The sequence below is a fragment of the Grammomys surdaster genome, unplaced genomic scaffold (genome assembly GCF_004785775.1).
Source record: "Grammomys surdaster isolate TR1022 unplaced genomic scaffold, NIH_TR_1.0 126313, whole genome shotgun sequence".
Lineage (NCBI taxonomy): Eukaryota > Metazoa > Chordata > Mammalia > Rodentia > Muridae > Grammomys > Grammomys surdaster.
The window spans coordinates 1,604,927-1,625,823 of record NW_021621113.1 but is presented as its reverse complement, the minus strand read 5'-3'; the positions used below and the strand labels follow the sequence as shown (position 1 = coordinate 1,625,823).

Below are 20,897 nucleotides of genomic sequence, written 5' to 3'. Positions count from 1 at the left end.
TCCTTCCCTTCCTCAGGTTCTCCTTTCCCCTCTGTCTTGCCCTTACCCACTTACCCACACTTACCCACACAGGTTGGTGCAGAGACATTCCACTGGGCCAGTGCCCCAGGTACAGGGAGGCACTCGATCTCTGGGGACCCCTGAAGGGCATAGCCCGAGTTGCATTCAAAGCGAATGATGGCCCCTACGGAGAAGTCACTGCCAAGCCTCTTTCCGTATCGAGGTTCTGGCACAGAACTGCACTGTGTGGCGCTGGTTCGGGGTACCGCTGTGGGAAAGAGGGGCACTCAGTGTCCAGGCTACCCCCCTATAGAAACTGGCCCATGGATGCATGCAGGACAAGGCTGGAGGGGGCTCTGGAGCTCAGGGCACCTTTTAAGGCTGGCATGGGCACTTTCCGGGGCAGGGACCATTTTGAGGCACATGGCTGGACTCAATGTTGGAAGCAGTTTCTGGGAATCATGATGGCTAGCAAGAGCCCCAGGGCCTAGACTTCAGTCTCAGGGCTGTTCTTTGCTTTCCTAGTGATCCTTCTTTCTTCCCAGGGCCTCGTGCTCCATAAAAGCAACAACCCTTTCTGCCCCCACTCTCTGAGGCATCATGGTGATCACTGGCTTCTCTTAAGCCCATGCCCAGGGTCTGCAGCTGACTTGAACCTAACGGTGGCTTGTGGGACTTATGGTGTCCCTTGTAGTGGAATTGGCCCCACACAGGGATATAGGTGAGCAGTGTAGAAGACACAGGGAGGGCTGTGCTAAGACACTGGTGGCTGTTGCTGGGTAAGGGTAGACTGGATTTGGCAGGTCAAAGCAAGAATGCCCCAAGCTACTGCTGGGTCTCAGTGACCTGGATTGAACACTGATTGCCTGCCGGACTCTTTTGAACTGGCCAGCCGGCCATTAGTATTACCCAGATTCCATACACAGCAATTGGTGGTGCTGAGGAATGGAATGGCTGGTGTCACCTCCCTGATGAAAGCCTGTTTGCCCCATCCCTTTACTATACACTGCAGACAAAACCAAGTTCCATGAAGTAAAAGGACTGGTCTGATGTCCCAGCACCATCAGACATGCATTAGACATTGTGTGTTGGGGTGGGCTGGGGGAGGGAAGACAGGGAGAGTAGAAAAGGAATTAACTTCCCAATTCAACATAGAATTTAACCCAGAAACCGTTGCTTGAGTAAACGGATGTCTACAACTGAAAGAAACTATAGCACACATTGTTCCCCGCCCCGAATCTTCATACGAAGGTGTAGATAGGAGGAGAAAGGTCTCTGTTCCTTGGGGCACAAAGTTACTGAGATGACTTCTGACCCTCCGAGGTCCACATCCTACATACCTTGGTAGACAAAGTGGAAGCCCCTGGCTGATACTTGACCTTTGGCGCTGAACTTAATGAGAACTTGGTTGGAGGTGGCCAAGGGCAGCGATTCTCCTGCCGAGAGGAAGGAGGAGAGAGGAGGACAGTGAGTGTGGCTGTAACTCTCCGCAGACAGAGTCCGGGTTGGGAGGGAAGGGCAGCCAAAACTAACACAGCGACTCCTTCTGTATTCCTGGACTCACTGCAACCCAACATGCAGCCTGCACCTTACAGCAGGACGCTCACAGACGGGGTCTGAGGATGTGGCTCAGTGGTAGAGTGCTTGCCTAGGATGCACAACACTCTGGGTTAGATCCCCCAGCACTGCATGAGCTGGGCAGAGTGGTGCACACCTCTAATCCCAGCACTTGGGAGGCAGAGGCAGGAGGATCATAAGCTAAAGGCCAACCTCCACCATCAGTTACGCAGCATGCCTGAGGCCATCCTTGGCTACATGAGATCCTGTCCTCTCCTCCAAAGCACTGAGATGGTTTTACATCCACTACCCGTGGTCACCGTGAGGCCGGCATGGCAGTGCTCAGCATCCTCGCTTACAAAACGAGATGAAGAGCTTTGGAGAATCACATGAGATCACCTGAAAGCTCTGGCCTTTCCCAGATCCCCTTGATGTGATAGACGTGTATGACACAGACTAGCACATCCCTGAGAGGAAAGGAAATGCTTGTCAGGACACTGAACAGGACAGCTCAGCGGAGGCTGGGACTGTCGTGGGCACTCCAGGGTGTGTCATCCTCCAGCCACATGGTGTAGAGGGTAGGGAAAGCTGGTAGGGACACAGGCTGGTGTGGTACAGATGGAAGGGGGAGGGGAAGGACAGTGCCAGCTGGTTCCACAGCCAGAAATACAGGCCAGTTCATCCCTCTCTTCCTGCAGAAGCTTGGGCACAATGTGGCAATGGGCAGTGACATGAACCCTCTGCATTTTGCCTCTCTGTGACCTTAGGGACCCCTGACTTCATCTTCCAAAAGGAAGTGAGATTTATAGAGGTTCAGGCTATGTCCACCTGGAAGAGGGTAGCAGGGACTCATTGAGAAGACTCCCTGATGCCTCTAGTAAGCCCCTTGCTGCTCACCAGCCACGGGGATCAGGGAGAATCTCAGCATGCTTAGATTTACATGTGGCCCAGAGTCATTTACCCTATCTAAGAGTCATTGCTCCAGATAACTTCTGGCTGCTGTAGCAGACGGAACCCTGGGAAGACAAAGTCTCCCCATTCATTACGTTGTCCTTCCCAGCTCTCCCTCGCTAGGGAGATGAGCAGAGAGAATCCCCGTTCTCCAGTCCTCCTAATATCTGTGAACGAGGACCTGAGGGATGGTCTCACACTTCCTTCCTGCTCCTGGGAAAGCACAGAAATCACTGACCACAAGAAAACTTCTAAGGAAGAGGCCACTGCAAGACGTCAAAGCAATTCTTTCATGTAAATTACAGTGGAGAATAGAAGGAAAGGTTTTCAGCCATGATTGCACAAGGTTAAGTGGAGAACAGCACCTCTGATGCCCAAGGAAGGTACTGCAGAGGAGGCCGTGAGATCCGCAAAGGCTACGCAGGAGGAGATGCTAGCTCTAATATGTGAGTTAGGACATCCTGACATGTGGCTTGTGGATTGTGCAGACAGACGTCCAGAAATGACGTGGACGTGACATTAGGGTACTCTCTCAGAATCTATAGGGAAAGGACACAAAGAGATCAAAGTCACGAGAGAAAAGAAGAGACACAGAAGTTAGACGGGAAAATCCAACAAGCAGATATGGGGAAATTCCAGAGAGAGAAGGAAGAAAGCCCCAAGGAAAAGAATTTAAGAAGAGAGACAGCTGCCAAGCTGTGGCTCAGGCTGCAGCAGCTTGCCAAGCAGCAGATGAAAAAAAGGAGCTTGGCTTGGAGGGAGGGCTGTTTAATTTCCTAAATAAGAAAACACGAGAGTCCCGTGGACAGTGAAGCATTGGTGATTCACAAGGACAGGGACTGAGCTTGGATCCAGGTTTGTCTGTAGTAGGAAATGCTGGAATAGGACAGAGCAATCTGCGCAGGTTTTTTCCAAGACCTGTAATTTGATTTGTAAGCAAGTTGGTGTTCCAGTGCCATGCCAGGGGAAGGGATTTGTGAATCTGCAAGGTGATTGGTGTGTATATGTGTGTGTGTGTGTGCACGTGTGCGCGCAGGTGCACACTCTGTGGTTCTGAGCCTCGGTGAAGGAAAGAACTGAAAGGGAGAAGCCTGAAAGAGCTAGCAAGGACGAACTGCTAGGGAATGGCTCAACAACTACTGTCAATGAGGTAAGGACCAAAGGCCAATGTCAAGACTTATCCTTGGGTGAGAAATTTATGACTCAAAATTAAGCCGGGCAGTGGTGGCGCACGCCTTTAATCCCAGCACTTGGGAGGCAGAGGCAGGCGGATTTCTGAGTTCGAGGCTAGCCTGGTCTACAGAGTGAATTCCAGGACAGCCAGGGCTACAAAAGAAACCCTGTCTCAAAAAAACCAAAAAAAAATTTAATTACTAAGATCATTAGCATAAAAGCCCAAGTACACAAATGATAAAATATTAGCACTGAAATTCAAATTCAAACAATCTACGTGGATATACCAGGGACCAGAGAAGGAAATCAAAGGAAAACCACTGAGGAGCAGGAAATAGAAAAGGGAGCAAATGTATGTAGGCGATGGCGCTTCTCACCCAGCAGCCGAGAATTAGTCTAGCTTCATGGAACTGGAGTTACAGATGCTTGTGAGCAAACGCCTAGGTGCTGGGAATTGAACCTAGGTCCTCGTCAAGAGCAACAAGAGATCTAAACCGCCATCTCATTAGCCCCAGAAGACACATTCTTAACTCTTGGGCAAAAAAGAGTATCAAGTATTAAAGTAGTATATCTCAAATAGTGCATATCAAAATGAACGGCACAGAGCCCAAATGAACACACTGCTCTGCGCATGTGCAAACCGAGCACACTACTGTCAACACCTGCATTCTTTCACAGGGAAAAGCACCAACGACACTCTCCACTCAGGATGTCAGGACAAGAAAAACAGTACTTTGAAGAAGCAGCAGAAGAGAGAATCTATGAAATAAAAGCAGCGGCTAATTAAACTAATTAAACAGTAACAAACTCCAGAGAAGCACCGATCAATTTGGAGCAATAAGAATTCCCCAAAGCAACAGAATCTCATAAACCTCTGGCACAGCTAAGCAGGGAAGGGGATCATGGACATGGCACTTAGAGCTCCAGAGGCAGGGAACATAGCACTGGAGCGAGGGGCATCAAAAAAAAAAAAACCCTCACATATTACATAAATGATATCACTAAAGTGAAGAGAAATTCTGAAATGAAGTTTACCAAAAGATAAAATATTAGCATTGAGATTCAAACAATCTACCTGGGCAGACCAGGAACATGGACGGGGTGGGGGCTGGAGGTGGGGGGAACCACTGAGGGGCAGGAAATAAAACAAGGAAGCAAATGTGATTACAAATGATGGAGCTTCTCACCCAGCAGCAGAGAATTAGCCTGTGCTATTAGCACTATTGAGGACGGTCCAGTGGGTTTATAAGAGGAATACACTCTGAATGTCAGTCTTAGAATTGACTAGCAAAGACCAGCTAGAAAAACATGAAGGGAGGGGAAGAGCCTGTTTATAATAAGAGAGCAATAAAGACTGCTAAAAACCTCCACGAGACAGCTGCGAATAAAGTCAGGAACAACAGACACAAATCACTACCGCTTACTGAAAGCGGCAGCTTCCCCTGCAGTTTCCAACAGGTAAATGGAGAGATGCGTCATAGTCCCAGATGGGGACAAGTGTTAGTATAAAGATGTATGCTCTCTCCAGCATAATCCATACATTTTGTGAAATTATAGAGATAACTCCTATGTATTTTTTTCTTGTTTTCCATCAGTGTCTCCTGTAGCCCAGGCTGACCTTGAATCTGCTATGAAGCTGAGATTGATCTTGAACTTCTGACTCTGTGCTTCCCAAGTGCTAGGATCACAGACCTGCATCACTGCATGGAGTTTTTGCAGTGCTAGGCATGGAACATAGCTGCCTTTATATAACATGCTAGGCTAGTATTCTACCAGCCGAGCTATACTGCCAGCCCTATACATGTTTTAAAACTGACAAAATATTTCTAGATAATATTGGGAGATTAAAAACAAGCAGGAATGGCCAGTATAAAAAAAGCCACAGGAGCTGGTTGTGGTATGGCGTGCCTGGGAGTCAGGAGGATGAGAAGCTTGAGACCAGCTTGGGCTAAGTAGAAAGACCTGGCAAAACAAAAACAAAAACAAAAACAAAAACAAAAAATCAAACAAAAATGTCAAACAAAAAATGAACACACTTTAAATGACCACACCTTTTAAATGACCACACCTTTTAAATGACCACACCTTTTAACGTTATTAAAGACCTGGATAGGTGGTTTAGTATTAAAAGCTCTGAGTTTGGTTCCCAGCATCCACAAGGCAGCTCACGACCATATCTAACTCCAGTTCTAGGGGATCTGCTGCCCTCTTCTGGCCTCTTTGGTAACTGTATACATGTGGTGCACTTCTGTACATGCAGTCAAAACTCCCCTACACATAAAATAAAAATAAATCTTTTAACAAGTTATTAAAGCACCAAGTACATTTATAGTTTTATAATAACTGAAACCTGCACAGGGAGAAATATATACTTGGAAGAAATGTATAGGGAAAGAGCCAAATACCCGTAATAATTAGAATATGTAAATCTGGCATTTTGAAAATCATATCAGGATGACTGATTAATTGGCTCGAGTCTCTGCAGCAAATAAAGAGTCAAAATAAAATCCAAAGGCGTTGAGGCAAAGAGATGGAACTAAAGAGGAGAAGGAGAAGACAGAGGGATCTTCATCTGCTATGTGTACAAGCAAGGACGTAAAAGAGGAAGGATCTATTTGACCTTTCAAGGGACACTTTAATTTTCTGATATCAAAACATACCCTGAAGAAAATTACATGGGAAATGGCAAAGTGGAGGGGGGAGGCTTTTCATATTGTGTAAGACTCCTATGCTATAGACTGTATGTTGCCCGTAGCCACCTGGGGCTCTATTTCATGAATAAAAAGATGAGGGCTAATAGAAAAATCGACCCAAATTTGCAACAAGGATGCATGGGCCAATAAACACATTATAAAAAAGGTCACCCCCTCACTTGCCATAAAAAAAGGCAAATTAGAGAATGATATACTACTTATACATTTCAAATTGATAACTTTTTAAAAATTACCTCATTTTTGGTGAGCAAAGCTTCAAGACATTTGTATTGGGGTTATTTGACGATCTATACAAAAAAGCCTCAATGATCTCAATGCATTCTTTTTTGAAAGATGTATTTATTTTATGCATATGAGTACACTGTAGCTGTCTTCACACACACCAGAAGAGGGCATCAGATCTCATTATAGATGGTTGTGAGCCACCATGTGGTTGCTGGGAACTCAGGACCTTTGGGAGAGCAGTCAGTGCCCTTAACCACTGAGCCATCTCTCCAGCCTCACTCATTGTATTCTTTAACTTAGAAACGCTGAGGTGCAGGCAGGGATATGAATAAAGGTATGTGTAATGCAGTGAGCTAATGTTCACAATGCAGAAGCAGCTAAACGCACAGCACTGGGGAATTTGTTCTATAAATCTTAAATAAGCATAGGAGAAGCTACCAAGAAGCACTAAAAATCCCATTATAAAAGAGCTACATAACGCTGGAGGAAAGTTCATGGAGAGTAATTACAGTGAAATACATATACTGTTTTATTCAATAAAAGATGTGAGGGTCTGTCTGAGTAGTTCTGAAGAGCAGAGGGACACACATTATATCCTGGCAACCTGACAACTTCTGAGTGGTGTTTATTTACAATTCTCCCTTATGGGGATTTTGGTTTGACCCCAATTTTTTTTCAGTGAAAACACAACATACTGATAGTGAAAAGAAAAGATGGGGTCTGGATAGGAGTATATATCAATCAGTTATGATTATGGAGGAGTTATGGGTCCTCTGTTATGTGTGGCCCTTCTGATGTGTAGACATTATTACAGATTACAAACCAGCACATTTTTGATCACGATGCTTATAGAACCTCGTTCTCAGCTTTAGTGCTGGGATGGCCCTTCCTCACCACCACCTCCACCCCATCCCACCCCAATCCCTTGATGGCCCTGTGTACCTGTGTGAGAGCCCGAGAGTGAGCTGAGGAGTCGGGAATGCTGGCTGTAGCCATCATGTACCTCCACGATGTCATTGAGGGCTGTATGGAAGAAGGCAAACTGGCCAAACACCACTGTGGAGGAGACATAGCATGGGAATCTCAGTGCAGGGGACTGGCAGGCTGCGGAGGGGTATGGGGAGGAGATGGAGGTCTGCTGGCTTTAGGGCAGGGGGAGGGCAGTTAGAGAGAGCTACTGGTGCAAGGGTCAACAGTTAGCATGGCTTTCTGCTGCAACATTAGCACATGACAACATTGGGCACAGGGACACAGACAGCTGGGGAGTCCCTGGCTAGTCTCCATAGAGGTCAAGTCAACATTCACACCTGCACCCAAGGTCATGCTAGGTGGAGGCAGCCTGAGTCAATCTTACTCTCCTCTACGTAACAGCTGCTGCAGGACTTGAAAGGGTTACTGGTAACATCCTCCATTCCCCCCCCACCTCCCCCATCTCAGGAACCTGTGAACACCTTGGCTTTTTTTTTTTTCTTCTCAAATTCCCAGCCAACCAGGTCAGCTCCTTGGGCAGTAAGAGGTGTGAGAGTGGGGACCAGCCACTGGCCCTGGCCCCGAGGCAGGAACATACAGCCATCCTACTCATCCAAAAGAGGATGTGGCACTCACCTAGCACCCACTGGGACCACACTAGTTACGTGTAGTGACTTCTGTGGCTTTCCCAGAAATGATTCATATTTTGTAGACCAAGAAGCAGAGGCTCAGAAGTTAAGAGTTCCTCAGACCATTCTGTTAATTTAAGAAGGGACCCCATGCCCCTGTCAGGAACTCAAGTCTCCATCTGGGAACAGCAGGGGTTTCCTCAGTCCTTTTCTCTGCCAGTCAGTGCTGAGGAGTGGGGTTCACCATGGACACAGCTCCTACCCACCTGACTGCACCTGTCTCCCGTGTCTTGTCAACTAGAGCCAGGTAGGTCCCATCCCTGCTTTGGCTCAGAATCTTCAGCTCATAGGAATCAGGACGTGTGTGTGTGTTTATATGGGTTGTGTGTGTGTATGTTGTGTATGCGTGCATGTTGTATATATTTTCTTTAGGTCATATGTGTATATGCTTTTTGTTTTGTATATATTGTGTGCTGGGGCAGAGAGGGAGGGATTCAGGCCACGGAGTAGACTGCTCGGTATAAAACAGTCTGCAGTGTGGAATGTAGCAGCCACTGGAGTAATCTTACTTCTTGAATATGGGCCGAGGAGGAAAGGGAGAACACGGGGAGAGGAATATTTCTATACCCTGAAAATGGGCACAACACTGGGTGACTGGGGTCTGCCATCCCACAGAGGTGAGCAGGATACACAGAGTTCCTGCTTTCACAGAGTGTGCAATTTAGTGTCTTCCCACCCAGTCTCACACTTCAACTAAACAAGAATCTCAGAGAGCTTTATTTAACTCCTAGGGTAATGGGGCAGCATGGAAGGGTGAGGCAGGCTACTTCTGAGAAGGGGATCACAGAAAGGTCTCTGGCAGCAGGATGTCAGAATGGAGCTGGGGGCAAGTCATTCCTGCCTGCAGGGGAAAGTCTGCTCCTCTTCCCTGGGCTCAGGGCTTGGCCTCACTGACAAAGAGGAGCTCCCTGGAGCACAGTGTCCTTAGCAGCCAGTACTCATGGACCTCGTGGACAGCTTTTAGCTGTGTGATGCTGACCAGGCCAAGATGGACTACTGGCAAAGGGCTGAGCTCCTTGCCATGAGAGCAACTGAAACATAGGGCACGCTGACTATCCATCAGGGATTCATGACTTCCCGCAGTGGAATCCTGTAGGCCTAAAGCTCCTGTCTCAGTGGGGGCGGGGCGGTGTGTGCACACATAGCTAAGGGTGCAGGTGCTGGGGCAGAGCTGTGGCTGAGGATGAGACTGCGAGTTGCAGAGACAGGAATGTGTCTCCCACCTGGGTGACACCAGGCCTCAGGGGAGCAGATGGCCCTGCTGGGTGGCACTAAATGCTTGCTGAATGATTCAAGCATCTGGGCACTGCCCTTTGCTCTTCCCATCCTATGTTTGTGAAGATGTACCATGGTTTGTTCTAGATGATGAAGATGACAGTCCTTAGTCCTTCAGCCTGGGTGTCTTGGGATCTGGAAGTTTCTCTGACTTCTTAGGGCAGATACTTGCCTCATGGGTTCCTTACTCTTCCTACTTACCACTGCTGGATTTTCCTCAGATGGGCAACGGGAGTGATGTGGTTCCCATTCCTCCTCCCTTACCAGTACCTTCAAAGCCATCGCCATCCCACCCCTTCCCTCTTTCCTCCTGCTTCCTCGGCCCCTCACACCTCGGCCCCCAGTAGGCTGGATCTGCTGCCCTTCTATTCCTGCCAATCTATGCTGTGCTGAGGAGACTTGGGGAACCTGGCCTTTATAAGCCACCAGTTCATGCCCACCCCCATGCCTGTGGATGCCCTTCTTTATCCTCTGGCCAGGAAGCCTCCTCCTGGTGTATCCCAGGATACCATGCTGCCCCACCTGAGAGGCACAAAGAGCTTGCCATTATGGAAGAAACAGGGGAGGAATCCAAAAACAGGAAAGCAAACCAAGGAAACCCTACCATAGTCCTTAGGCACGGTGACAAAATACAAGCAGGTCTGTCCACTGGTGTAGTTCTGGGGGTAGTTTGGGGACAGGACCACTCCATCCGAACCCACATACTGTCCACCACAGGGAGCTGAAAAAGAAGCCAGAGAGGGACCTGGTAACTTGGTGGCCTCTTATCAGCTGCCTGTCTTCTTTCAGTCCAGCTTGAGCCTCTGGCCCTGTCCTGGCCAAGGACACCCACTTGTCCTTAGCCTGAAATCTACTGAAGGACACACATCAGCCTTTGCCATGGAGGTAGTAACACTGGCTTGAGCCCGTCCTTGAAGGCACATGCTTGGGGCTTACGACTGGAGGCTTTCCTGCTTATATGTAGGACCTGGGCATGGTCTTTGATTCCATGGCTGATGCAGGCACTGGTGTTTATTGAGCTTCTTTCCTCGAACTTTACCTCCTGGGGACCACACAGCCAAGCTGTTCCCATTCTTGGTGCCAACTTCCACACCTGGCCTTGGTGCTGGCCTCTCCCATGTACCCACGCTGAGTCTTCATTGTTTTTTAGTTTGGGTGGCCCCCATGCTCTTGGGGGTTTTGACACACAGGTGACAACACAGATCATCTTGTGGCCTTACTTTACACGGACATCACTCACAATGTCCTCAGCCTCAAGGGTAAACCCAAGGTCACCTTTATCCTCCCTCCCTGGTATGTACCTCCTTGGGTAGCAGGCTACAAGCCTCAGTTGAGTGTCCATCTGAATGGGAGTAGGCACACTCAGGAGAGATGATCATCCAGAGGGACTGAGACGTTGGGTGAATGATGAAGCCATTCCCCTTTGTTGTAAACTCATTTGTCAGACCCTGCTTGTGTCACAGAAGTACCCCTGAGGCCATGTCCTCCTTCCTCTCCCTCACCACAGACCCTTTGGCCCACATCCATCATAAGGAATCCCTTGGTCCTTAAATCCCCAGGGTCCTGGCTGTTCTCACCTGTGCAGACTGGCCTCGGGTTGTTCCACATTGGCTTCCCATCAGGCCCGAGGATGCAGCTCAGGGTGGAGGCACCCTCAACCTCGTAGCCCCCATGGCAGTAGTAGGTGATGGAAGAGCCGAGCTTCAGGTCGGAGCCCACTCGAGTGCCGTTCTTGATGGTGCCAGGGTCAAAACATGACTCTCTTGGGTTTTCTGAAAATCCAGACAGATGGACAGACAGAGAGAGCGAGAAAGGGGGCGAGAGGAATTCATTAGTGACCTATGAGCAGGACAGAGGGTCTCAAGATGCTCAGTCCATTTCCCTTCATGTCTAGAAACACCTCTACATTTTATTAGGAGATCTGAAGTTGAGAATGGTGTTCAGGATTGATGCTCTTCTCCTTGGTCCTTGCTATGATCCACAGAGGAGGAAGCGGGTTCTTTGCCTTGGGTATCCATTTTTATCTCCTTGATGGCTTCCCCAAGGGGATCAAGTACTGCTCTGGCTACAGTGAGCCAAGCCCCTGCCAACATCCTGGGGGAAGGCAGAGGACTCACAAGAGAAGATCAGTGCTCAGGCCCAGCCCCTGGCTCCTCTCTCACCTTAGACAGCACAGGCTAGGTTTCCTTGGCTTCCTATCTCCAGCCATATATCTGGCAATAGACAGTATTTGAAAACATTATGGGTAGAGCTGACTACTGCTCTGCAAGGCTCACAAAAGGGCACTAAACCCAGAACCAGGGAGGAAGTGGAAAACCTAACCCCTACCTCTGGTTGGATGCCCCAAACCCCTGTGATGTTCAATTTATTGAAGTAATAGTGTTTTCTGTCTGGCCACAAACTCTGCCCAGACAGGCAACTGTGGACGTACCCAACTCATTTATTCTTTTTGACACCTCTCTGTACCATACTTAATGTTTCCTAAGGGCTAGGAGTACTAGCTGGAGTCTGAATAGCTGAAGGAGACCTAACACTACGATCTTTCTTCCCATAGAAATCCTAAGACATCCTGGAAGGCAGCCCTTCCTCCACTTGTCATCCGGACTGTCACCTAGGCAGTGGCAGCACACTGCTAAGGCCAAATGACACAGGGAACCTGTCATTGGCCCTTGGGTTTTGGTTAGAGTGTTGATGCTGTGCAACTCTTAACATGCTAGCCCTTGGCACAGGGGCTCTGACACGGACAGAGCTAAGGAGGGAAGAACTGGAAGAGAAGATGTCAGAGTTCAGAGATAAATGGCTCAGGAGGAATTTTGCTGAGGGCAGTCCCTGTCACCTGGGTACCTTTTAGAATGCACACACACATGGCAGCCATTGCTCCAGGCTGTCACTTAGCTGCCAATCAGCCTGTTGAGTGATGGGGCAGGACCCCCAGGGCCTATAATCCTGTCATGTCCATCAGCTCTTACATTTGAGCCCTCCTAATGGTCCCGTTCTTCAAGGCATCCCCACAGAGCTGAGCATGCAGCAGTCCTGGGTGTATTGCTGGGACTCACTGGGCCCAGAGAACCTTCACTCGCCTGGCAAAAGGCCCCTCTTCAGCTTCCTAGTGTGTACCATGGTACATCACCCTGACCCCCCCACCCCCGCCCCGCATCAAATCTGGCCTTTCCTTATGCCTGAGGCTCTGGCTAGATTAGAAATGGCCACTGGACGAATCAGATTCAAATCTCAGAGATGTGATGACCTGTCACCATAAATTCATAATGAGTCAAATCGTATTTGAAACTAAGAAATTGAAACCAAGCTCACACAGCCTGAATCAGCTGTGGTGCCTGCATTCCATTTCCCCTTCCAGTCTCAGTGATGGAACCCAGGTGTGACTGACAGTTTGCAGGGACCAGGTAAGACCTACATATCCCAGACTCTTGGGCAGCCAGGTCTGGCCTAGGAGATGGAAAAAATGCAAGTAAGACCTTCTATTTCCCTTAGAGGAGACAAAATCCTTCCAGGTCTACACAGTCCTGCAGGTGTCCCCCCCCCCCCGTCATTCCCTCTGACGTCACTGCCTGTTGTTCCTTTGACGACTTTCTCAATACACACAAGCCTCTGTGCATAGTATGTCCCCATATTTGGATAGGTCCCTCTCACTGTTTATATTGAATGAACCCATTGACTCCAATCTTTATGCTACATATACTCCTGGTGTGGCATCATTCCCTGGTGCACGGTTGGCCTACTCAGGAGACATATACTTAAGGGAAACTGACCCTTCCATATCCAGAAGTCCCTAACTGTACATGGGTCCCCACTTGCAGTAAGGGCTCATGAACCCCTTCCTACACCATGCTAGGATGACTGGCTCTTTCTAATGTTATCCTGTCTGGGTGGGTTTCTTGAACTTGGCTTTCTCCCTGACAGATATGCTTCTCTTTCATGATAAGATGCATTCTATTCTCTTGATAGGCAAGACAAGGACATTTATTTCCAGTGACTTTCAAACTCCTGGAAGATGGGGACAATCACTTAGTCTTCTTGTAGCCCCAGCAACTTAGCACCAGGGCCAGCCTTGTATGGTACAGAGAGTGGGCTACTTTGTCTGGCTGAACAATGAGGGACGTGGCCATCCAACAAGCTCCAGGAGCCAGTGTGTATTCACATCTGCACACATTTCAGAAGAGGACGGGTTTTCCATCCTGAGTGCTATTACACTAATAACAACGATGACAGCCCACCCACGGGGATGTCACTTTGTCAGTCTCAAAGCCCCTCCGAATCTGTCATCTCGCCTCTGTCCTCAGCCCTCAGCAGGCAGAGCACAGTCACACTCCAGAAGCCACATGAAGGATGTGGTGATCAGAGAGGCAGAATGGGTTCTCCAAGCCATTCAGCTAGTGAGAGATGGAATGGGGATCAGAAATAGACCTGCAGCCCGCCCGAGCTTGACTGTAAATAATAGAACAGGATGACCAGCCATCACCATCATGGTCATAAGTGAAACACAAGCTACCCAAAGCAGCAACACAGAAACAGCTTCTTTCTGGTCTTCACAGACGAGCTCCATTCCTGCTCTTTCTAAAAACAAAATCCTGGAACAATAGTCAAAGCGTTCAACCAGTCAGGGGAGTGGTTACAGAGGTGGGATGACGACTAAGGAGACAGAGACGGCTCAAGTCAATGAAGTGCTTGCCCTGCAAACATGGGACTCAAGTTTAATTTTTGGAATCTTGTGTGCAAATTCTGGGTGTGAGATTGTGTGCCTGTAATCCCAACATGAGGCTAAGATAGGTGGGCTCACTGGCCAGCTAGCCTTGCTTATATAGTCAGATTCAGATCAAGAAGAGACTCAAAGGATGGAGAAAGCACTCTCGAGGATGAAATGTGAAGGGTGAATTCTGGTCTCCTCATGCACCTTTATTCACACACACACACACACACACACACACACACACACAGGCACACACACAGACATACACATATACAGGCACATACAGACACAGGCACATACATACACACACACAGGCACACACAGACACACACACAGACACACAGACACATACATAAACAGGCACACACATTCATAGAACCAAGCACACACATATACATACTCACACAGACATAGGCACACACATGCACCGACACACACACAAAGGCACACACAGACACACACAGGCACACACAGATACACACACACACACAAACACAGGCATACACATTCAAAGACTCAGGCATACACATATACAGACACACACATACACAGACACATACACAGGCACACACAGACACATACACAGGCACACACATTCACAAATTCAGGCACACACATATACAAACACACACATACACAGACACACGGGCACACACATGTACAGACACACATAGACACAGACACACACACACATACACAGGCACACACATTCACAGATTCAGGCACACATATATACAGACACACATACATAGACACATATACACACACACACAAATGTATGTACATCAGAATGTATGTTTGCTTGTCCTAAGATGGGAATATGGAGAATTGTGGGTACAGGTGCTCTGATTGGTCCTCAAAGAAGACAGGTGTCACACTAGCATTAATGATTAGCTTGACAGAATTTAGAATCGATAGGGAGATGAGCCAATAGGTATGCCTGGGGGGACTATCTTGATCCTGTAAATAGCATCATTCTTGTGCTCTTTCATATATATTCAAAGAAAAAATATATATATATATATATATATATATATATATATATATCCACATATATACAGTCTGTGAATATTAACTATTTGTAACATAATTTTTACTGCCTATATTGTAGATGGTGTTCTAGAAGATAATAACTTGCCAAGTTCACAAATCAAGGAAGAAGTAGCGCTAGGATTTGGGTAATGCTGTCTGGGATAATTAAGGAAGAAGAGGAAGTCAAACGAGGACTAATGGAGCAGAAAAATGTGGAGTGCCTTGGAGCCCTGAACACCGTCTTGACTATTAATAACCTCTGCAGAGCACAGGGTATTTGATACACGCCAGGCACGGTACCAACAGCTTCAGTGCACAGGATCATTGAGCTTTGTAGCTTTGCTGTGTGGGAATTTTCTTGCCATTATTTTATGGATGAACAAGTGGGGATTTTGAGTGGTTAAATAACCTGCCTAAGGTCATCGGATTGCTAAGCAGTAAACAAGAATGTTCAATCCAGTTAACTGGCAGGGTATGTTCTTGGCCAGGCAAAGACCACAGCTGTCTTTGAGAGGTTTTATTGACACATGGCTATGCCCATTCATTTATGCTTTGCCCCTTGGTGTGTTAACATCCAAAGGCATAGCTGAATGCCTGTGATAAACAGACCAAAAATACTCTGTGTGTGTGTGTGTTTCACATGTGTGTGGTATATGCACATTTGTGTGTGGCATGTGTACATACTTGTGTGTGGGTATACACCAGAGGAAGACATCTGGTATTCTTCTCTACCACTTTCTGCCTTATTCTCTTGAGACAGTATCTCTTGTTGATCTTTAAGCTAGTCTGGAATTTAGGCAAGCCTTAGCACTCTTCCCATCTCTGTCCCTTGATGCACTGGGGTTATAGGTGGGTGTACAGCCATGCCTGGTTTTTAGTGTGGTGCTGGGATCTGAACTCAGTCCTCATGCTTGCCCTATATATGTTCTTACCCACTGGGTCTTCTCTCTAGCTCCCTGGTTTTTATATAAGTGCTGTGGGATCCGAACCCAGGTCCTCATGTATGCAAGCTCTTTACTGACTGAGCCAACTCCACACTGCACCTCCACCATGCCCTAAGTGAGTTTTCAACACATGCATATGCCCATTCCTTTATGTTTTGTCGATGGTCATTTGAGCCCTACAAGAACAGAGCTGAGAAGCTATGACAGGGAAATATTATTTAAAATATGTATTATCTTTAAGAAAAAACACATCAACTCCTTCTTCTGACCCTTATTACCCACTGGCCTAATTCCAAAATGTGACAGAAGTACTGAATGGGAGAGCCAGAAGACAAACAAGGTGCCATCAGATGGTAACTAGTCTACGATAGAATGCTAGTATCGAAGCATTAAGATTCTAGATTTGTACATGCTACCCTGTCTGTATGGGTGGAGATAGCTTGACTTTGCGTGCATGTCCTGTAGGTTGTCAGTGGGTATCTAATATGTTGAGCTGCTGGTAAAACCTTTTAGAGGTCGCACCTCTTGGGAGGTAGTCAGGTCACGGAACCACTGCCTTTGAAAAGGATCAAGGTAATTTCAAGGGTCTCTCAGTTATAGTGGGCAGTTATAGACACAGAAAGCCTGGCTCCTGAGTCTTTCCAGCCATCTGCCCTTCTGTTTGGCCATGTCATCTCTGATTCATGGGTTCCCTCCACTGTGGTGTTGCTCCCTCTACCTCTCAGAGAGGTCAACCAGAAGGCTAGAATCAATCTTGGACTTTCAGCCTAAAACTGTAAGCTAGAGAACTCCTTTTTCTTTAAAAAGTACCAAGCTTTGAGTGTTTGTTATAGCAACAGAAGATGGGGTAAGACATGGTCAGCTTCCCAAGATGGTTGGAGGTACTGGCTGGGGACTAAGGAAGCCTGAGACTTAACATGAACCCTCAGAAGGTGGAGGAATGACCAGGAAGGTGTTAGCCGACAGGTACTGAGGGAGATTATGAGAGTGAAGTAGAGTTAGAATGAGTCTTGTAGAGAAGGGGAGAAGAAGATTAGTGATTTGATAACAGAAGCAGTGTAACTGTGCTCTTTTAGCACCAGGATGTGTAACTATGTAAGACTAAGCCATCTGGGGTGGGGTGAGTCACAGGGAAGATAAATATTCTGCAGGCTCTCTGTGGTCTAGTCTATTATCTTCCCTTCTGTACTGTACTGCTGCTTCTTGGTTAGGCCTGCTGGCCCTAGCCTTAGGGCTCTCTACCACCAGACTCTTACCTGTGTAGTCAATAACGAAGCCAGCATTGCTCACAGATGCGTCACTGCGGAAGGCGAGGAAGAGGCTGTTGCTGCTGCTTTCAATGCGGCTGGGGAGCTGTGAGCCATAGAAGCTTCCTATGAGAGGGCTGAGAGAGTCCCGTCCATCGTAGATGTGAAGAAAATCATAACCAGGCTCCAAGTTAAATCTGGAGAACAAAAATAGCCCATCCCCACCCCCCCACTGAGGTCAAACAAGGGCTTTGGTTGAGGCCTCCCAGAAAGCAAGCCCATCATCCCATGGTACCTTGTCCCCAAAGACTGAAGAGGATGAGGCTCCAGTGTCATCCCAGTCGAGAGAGATGATACAAAATGTGGCTTGGGGACACAGGTGTAAGATTCTAGTCACTGAGTTTTCTCAATTCTGTAGCCAAAGGCCTCAGGTTTTGCTCGTGCAGGAAGAACAGTAAGTTGCCAAGTCCAGGTACTAAGGGACAAAGCTGGCAGGTGTGAGTCCAGGGCTCTTGCCTGACTTCACTGTCATACTAGTTTGTACTGACTTTTCTAAGAGCACAGAACTGCCCAGGGAGCCAACGCCAGTAGGAAGGGACCTGCCACCATGAAAAATCCTAGTTTTTCTCCCTCTATCCCATGCTAGCCACGGCACTCTTCAGCATCTGCCACCACCTGGGTCCTAGCATCACTTTCAGATGTCTCTCCCTGAGCTACCTGACCCTAGTGTGGGATGAAAAGCCATCCTAACTGAGAACAGGAGCTCATGGATATAATTTATCGCTGTAGGGCAGCTAGCAGGGGGTATCTAAGCTTTTGATACTGTGACAAGATGCCACCTGCAAATATGTCAGGCCACAGTTACAGCTATTGTGGGACACACGAGGCCCATAGGATGCAGGATGGACACACCAGCCTAGAGAGAACGTAATGGAAAGTGACAGGAAGAAGTGGATTCTCAGCAGCCCTCATGCTGTGTGTGTGTGTGTGTATGTGTGTGTGTATTTGCTGGCTCACCCCTTTTGGAACTCTTCGTGGTGTATCTGATAACTCTTAATGTTGGCCTGCTCTCTGATGCATGCTTCTGCTCTTAAGCATGTGTCCAATAAAGGCAATTTTTACTAAATCAAGTGTGAAGAGATGAAAAGAACTGACAAGTAAATGTGCTTTCAGAGAACAGATTTCTGATGCAAAGGCACTCGTGTCCTGGGATGGGCAGGGACGCCGAGATGGACCATTCATTCAGTTGGACTGAGAATGAAGTGGCCCTTCTACCCTTTAGTCAAGACATGTGACGTAGAGAAGGGCCACAACCTGGGTAGGTGGCAAAGAGGGTAATGTGAGTAGGGAAACAGAGTGGGTATCTAGGAAGCAGATGTGTGTCCTCTATACGGAGTCTTTCCACACTGGTGTTGAGTGCAGGGTTGTCTCCTTTTTCTGAGTGACATGGTCTCCTTAGTCTGGAAACAATCTGTTCTTTCAAAAGTCCTCAGAGAAAGGTTCTGGCTGAGTCTGTCTTGGCCACAAATTATGGAATGGTCTCCTCTCCCTCTCTCCCTCCCTCTCTCCCTCCCTCCCTCCCTCCCTCCCTCTCTCCCTCCCTCTCTCCCTCCCTCCCCCCTCTCTTTCTCTTTCTCTCTAACTTTTGAGACAGTTTCACATTGTTGCCTAGGATGGCCTTGAACTCAGGAACTCACTACTATCCTGTTTGAGTGCTGGACATGCAGGCATGAGCCACCATACCCTCCCTGGTGGAACCAGCATTTTTCCTGCCTGTTCCTCCCCCTGTCTTCTTCATGTCATTGGTTTTTTATCTGAACCCTCTCAAGATGCCCAGCACCATGCCAAGGACAGGAACACGCCAGACACATGCCTTGCCTTCCTGAAACAGCTGGTGCTGGAAGTGGTGGACGCTCTGCTAACGTAATAGACACTACCAACGTAGATTGTCATTAGCAGTTTGAGGTCACTGAGAAGCTGACTTTCAAAGTGGGGCTGCATCCCTACCCCCACATTTCAGATCCAAGCAGGTGTGACTCAAAGTGTCCTTTAAGCCTCTCCTGGAATGAGTGTGCTTCCCCTAACTCTGTGACTGGGAGGGCAAAACAGGGAAGATCTTCGGGTAAAACTTCTGTGTCCTAGCTGTTCTCACAGTGGAATGTTCAGCAGAAGTTGCTGCTGTTTATCCAGTTATATAAGAGTGCCTGCATTGGGAAAGAAGTCAGACATCTATCCATGCCAAGTTCAGCCATGGGATGCTCCCCCATTGAGCAGAGCTCGCTTGGTACCTCCAGTTGTCTCAACTTGCACAGTTGGTTTCTGTATGATGCTGTGGATGTCTGATTGGATGATGTTCTCTCTATCTGTTGCTATTTCTTCTTTCACTTGAATATCTCACCAGAAGGGACACTCTGTCCTTCCTGGGACAGACTCTATTTGGAACTCAAGCTGGCTACCTTAAATGGGCTTCCCACTTGACATCTGCCGGGCACTTTGAGCACCTGACTTGATCAGTTTGCTCTCTCACTTCTTATTTATTCTTTTACTTTGGTTTGCTGCACACTTAATAAAGTCACTCTCTCAGAACAAACAACATGGCTACCATAGGTCACACTCCTGACTGTACAGAATGGTCAATAGTGTATAACATAGGGTCTATAAAATGTTCAGTCTCCAGCAAGGGACACATTCAAGCTTCCATTGTAGTCCAGCCTGAGCTTATCCCAGGGAATGAGATGACCCTCAGCAGTGGGACAAGGAGGGGACACAGGAAAGTCACCGGGAAGTAGAAGCAGAAGTGAGGTAGGCATGAGAGAGGGAGTCAGGAATCCACCCAGCACTCAGTCCGACTGGAGCTCTGGGCACAGAGTGGCTGGTGGCCAGCTTGGAGAGGTGGATGTTTGCTGTAGAGGCAGACCTCAGAAATTCAAACTCACTTACAAGGAGGATAGATTCATTAAGGGATTAAAAAAAAATAAAGGGCCTGTTTGCTTCTTTGTTTTGCCCATAAGAGAGAGTACCCTGGAAGGCTACACGGGACAGAGTGGCCAGTGTGAAGACTAAGACACTGTTGCAATGGAAGATGATCAAGGCAGGAGCAAGTAGGATGAAGATGGAGACGTGAGAATTTACTGGCACATGTATATACGTACCATACAGTGGTCACCTATACCACACCCCATACAGTGGTCACCTATACCACACCCCATTCAGTGGTCACCTATACCATACCCCATACAGTGGTCACCTATACCATACCCCATACAGTGGTCACCTATACCATACCCCATACAGTGGTCACCTATACCATACACTATACAGTGGTCACCTATATCATATACCATACAGTGGTCACCTATACCATATACTATACAGTGATCACCTATACCATATACTATACAGTGGTCACCTAT

The 20,897-nt window shown here is 47.7% G+C and overlaps 1 protein-coding gene across 1 annotated transcript in view; it reads right to left on the bottom strand.

Moving 5' to 3' along the window:
• Positions 1-20,897, bottom strand: part of Csmd2 (CUB and Sushi multiple domains 2) — a 583,606-nt gene that overhangs the window by 88,424 nt on the left and 474,285 nt on the right. The window contains exons 29-34 of the mRNA XM_028759696.1: positions 17,494-17,681; positions 11,131-11,325; positions 10,158-10,274; positions 7,563-7,676; positions 1,341-1,436; positions 65-268 (exon numbers count right to left, since the gene is read on the bottom strand). Of these exons, the coding sequence (XP_028615529.1) occupies positions 65-268; positions 1,341-1,436; positions 7,563-7,676; positions 10,158-10,274; positions 11,131-11,325; positions 17,494-17,681 (914 nt within the window). The remainder of the gene's footprint in view (positions 1-64; positions 269-1,340; positions 1,437-7,562; positions 7,677-10,157; positions 10,275-11,130; positions 11,326-17,493; positions 17,682-20,897) is intronic.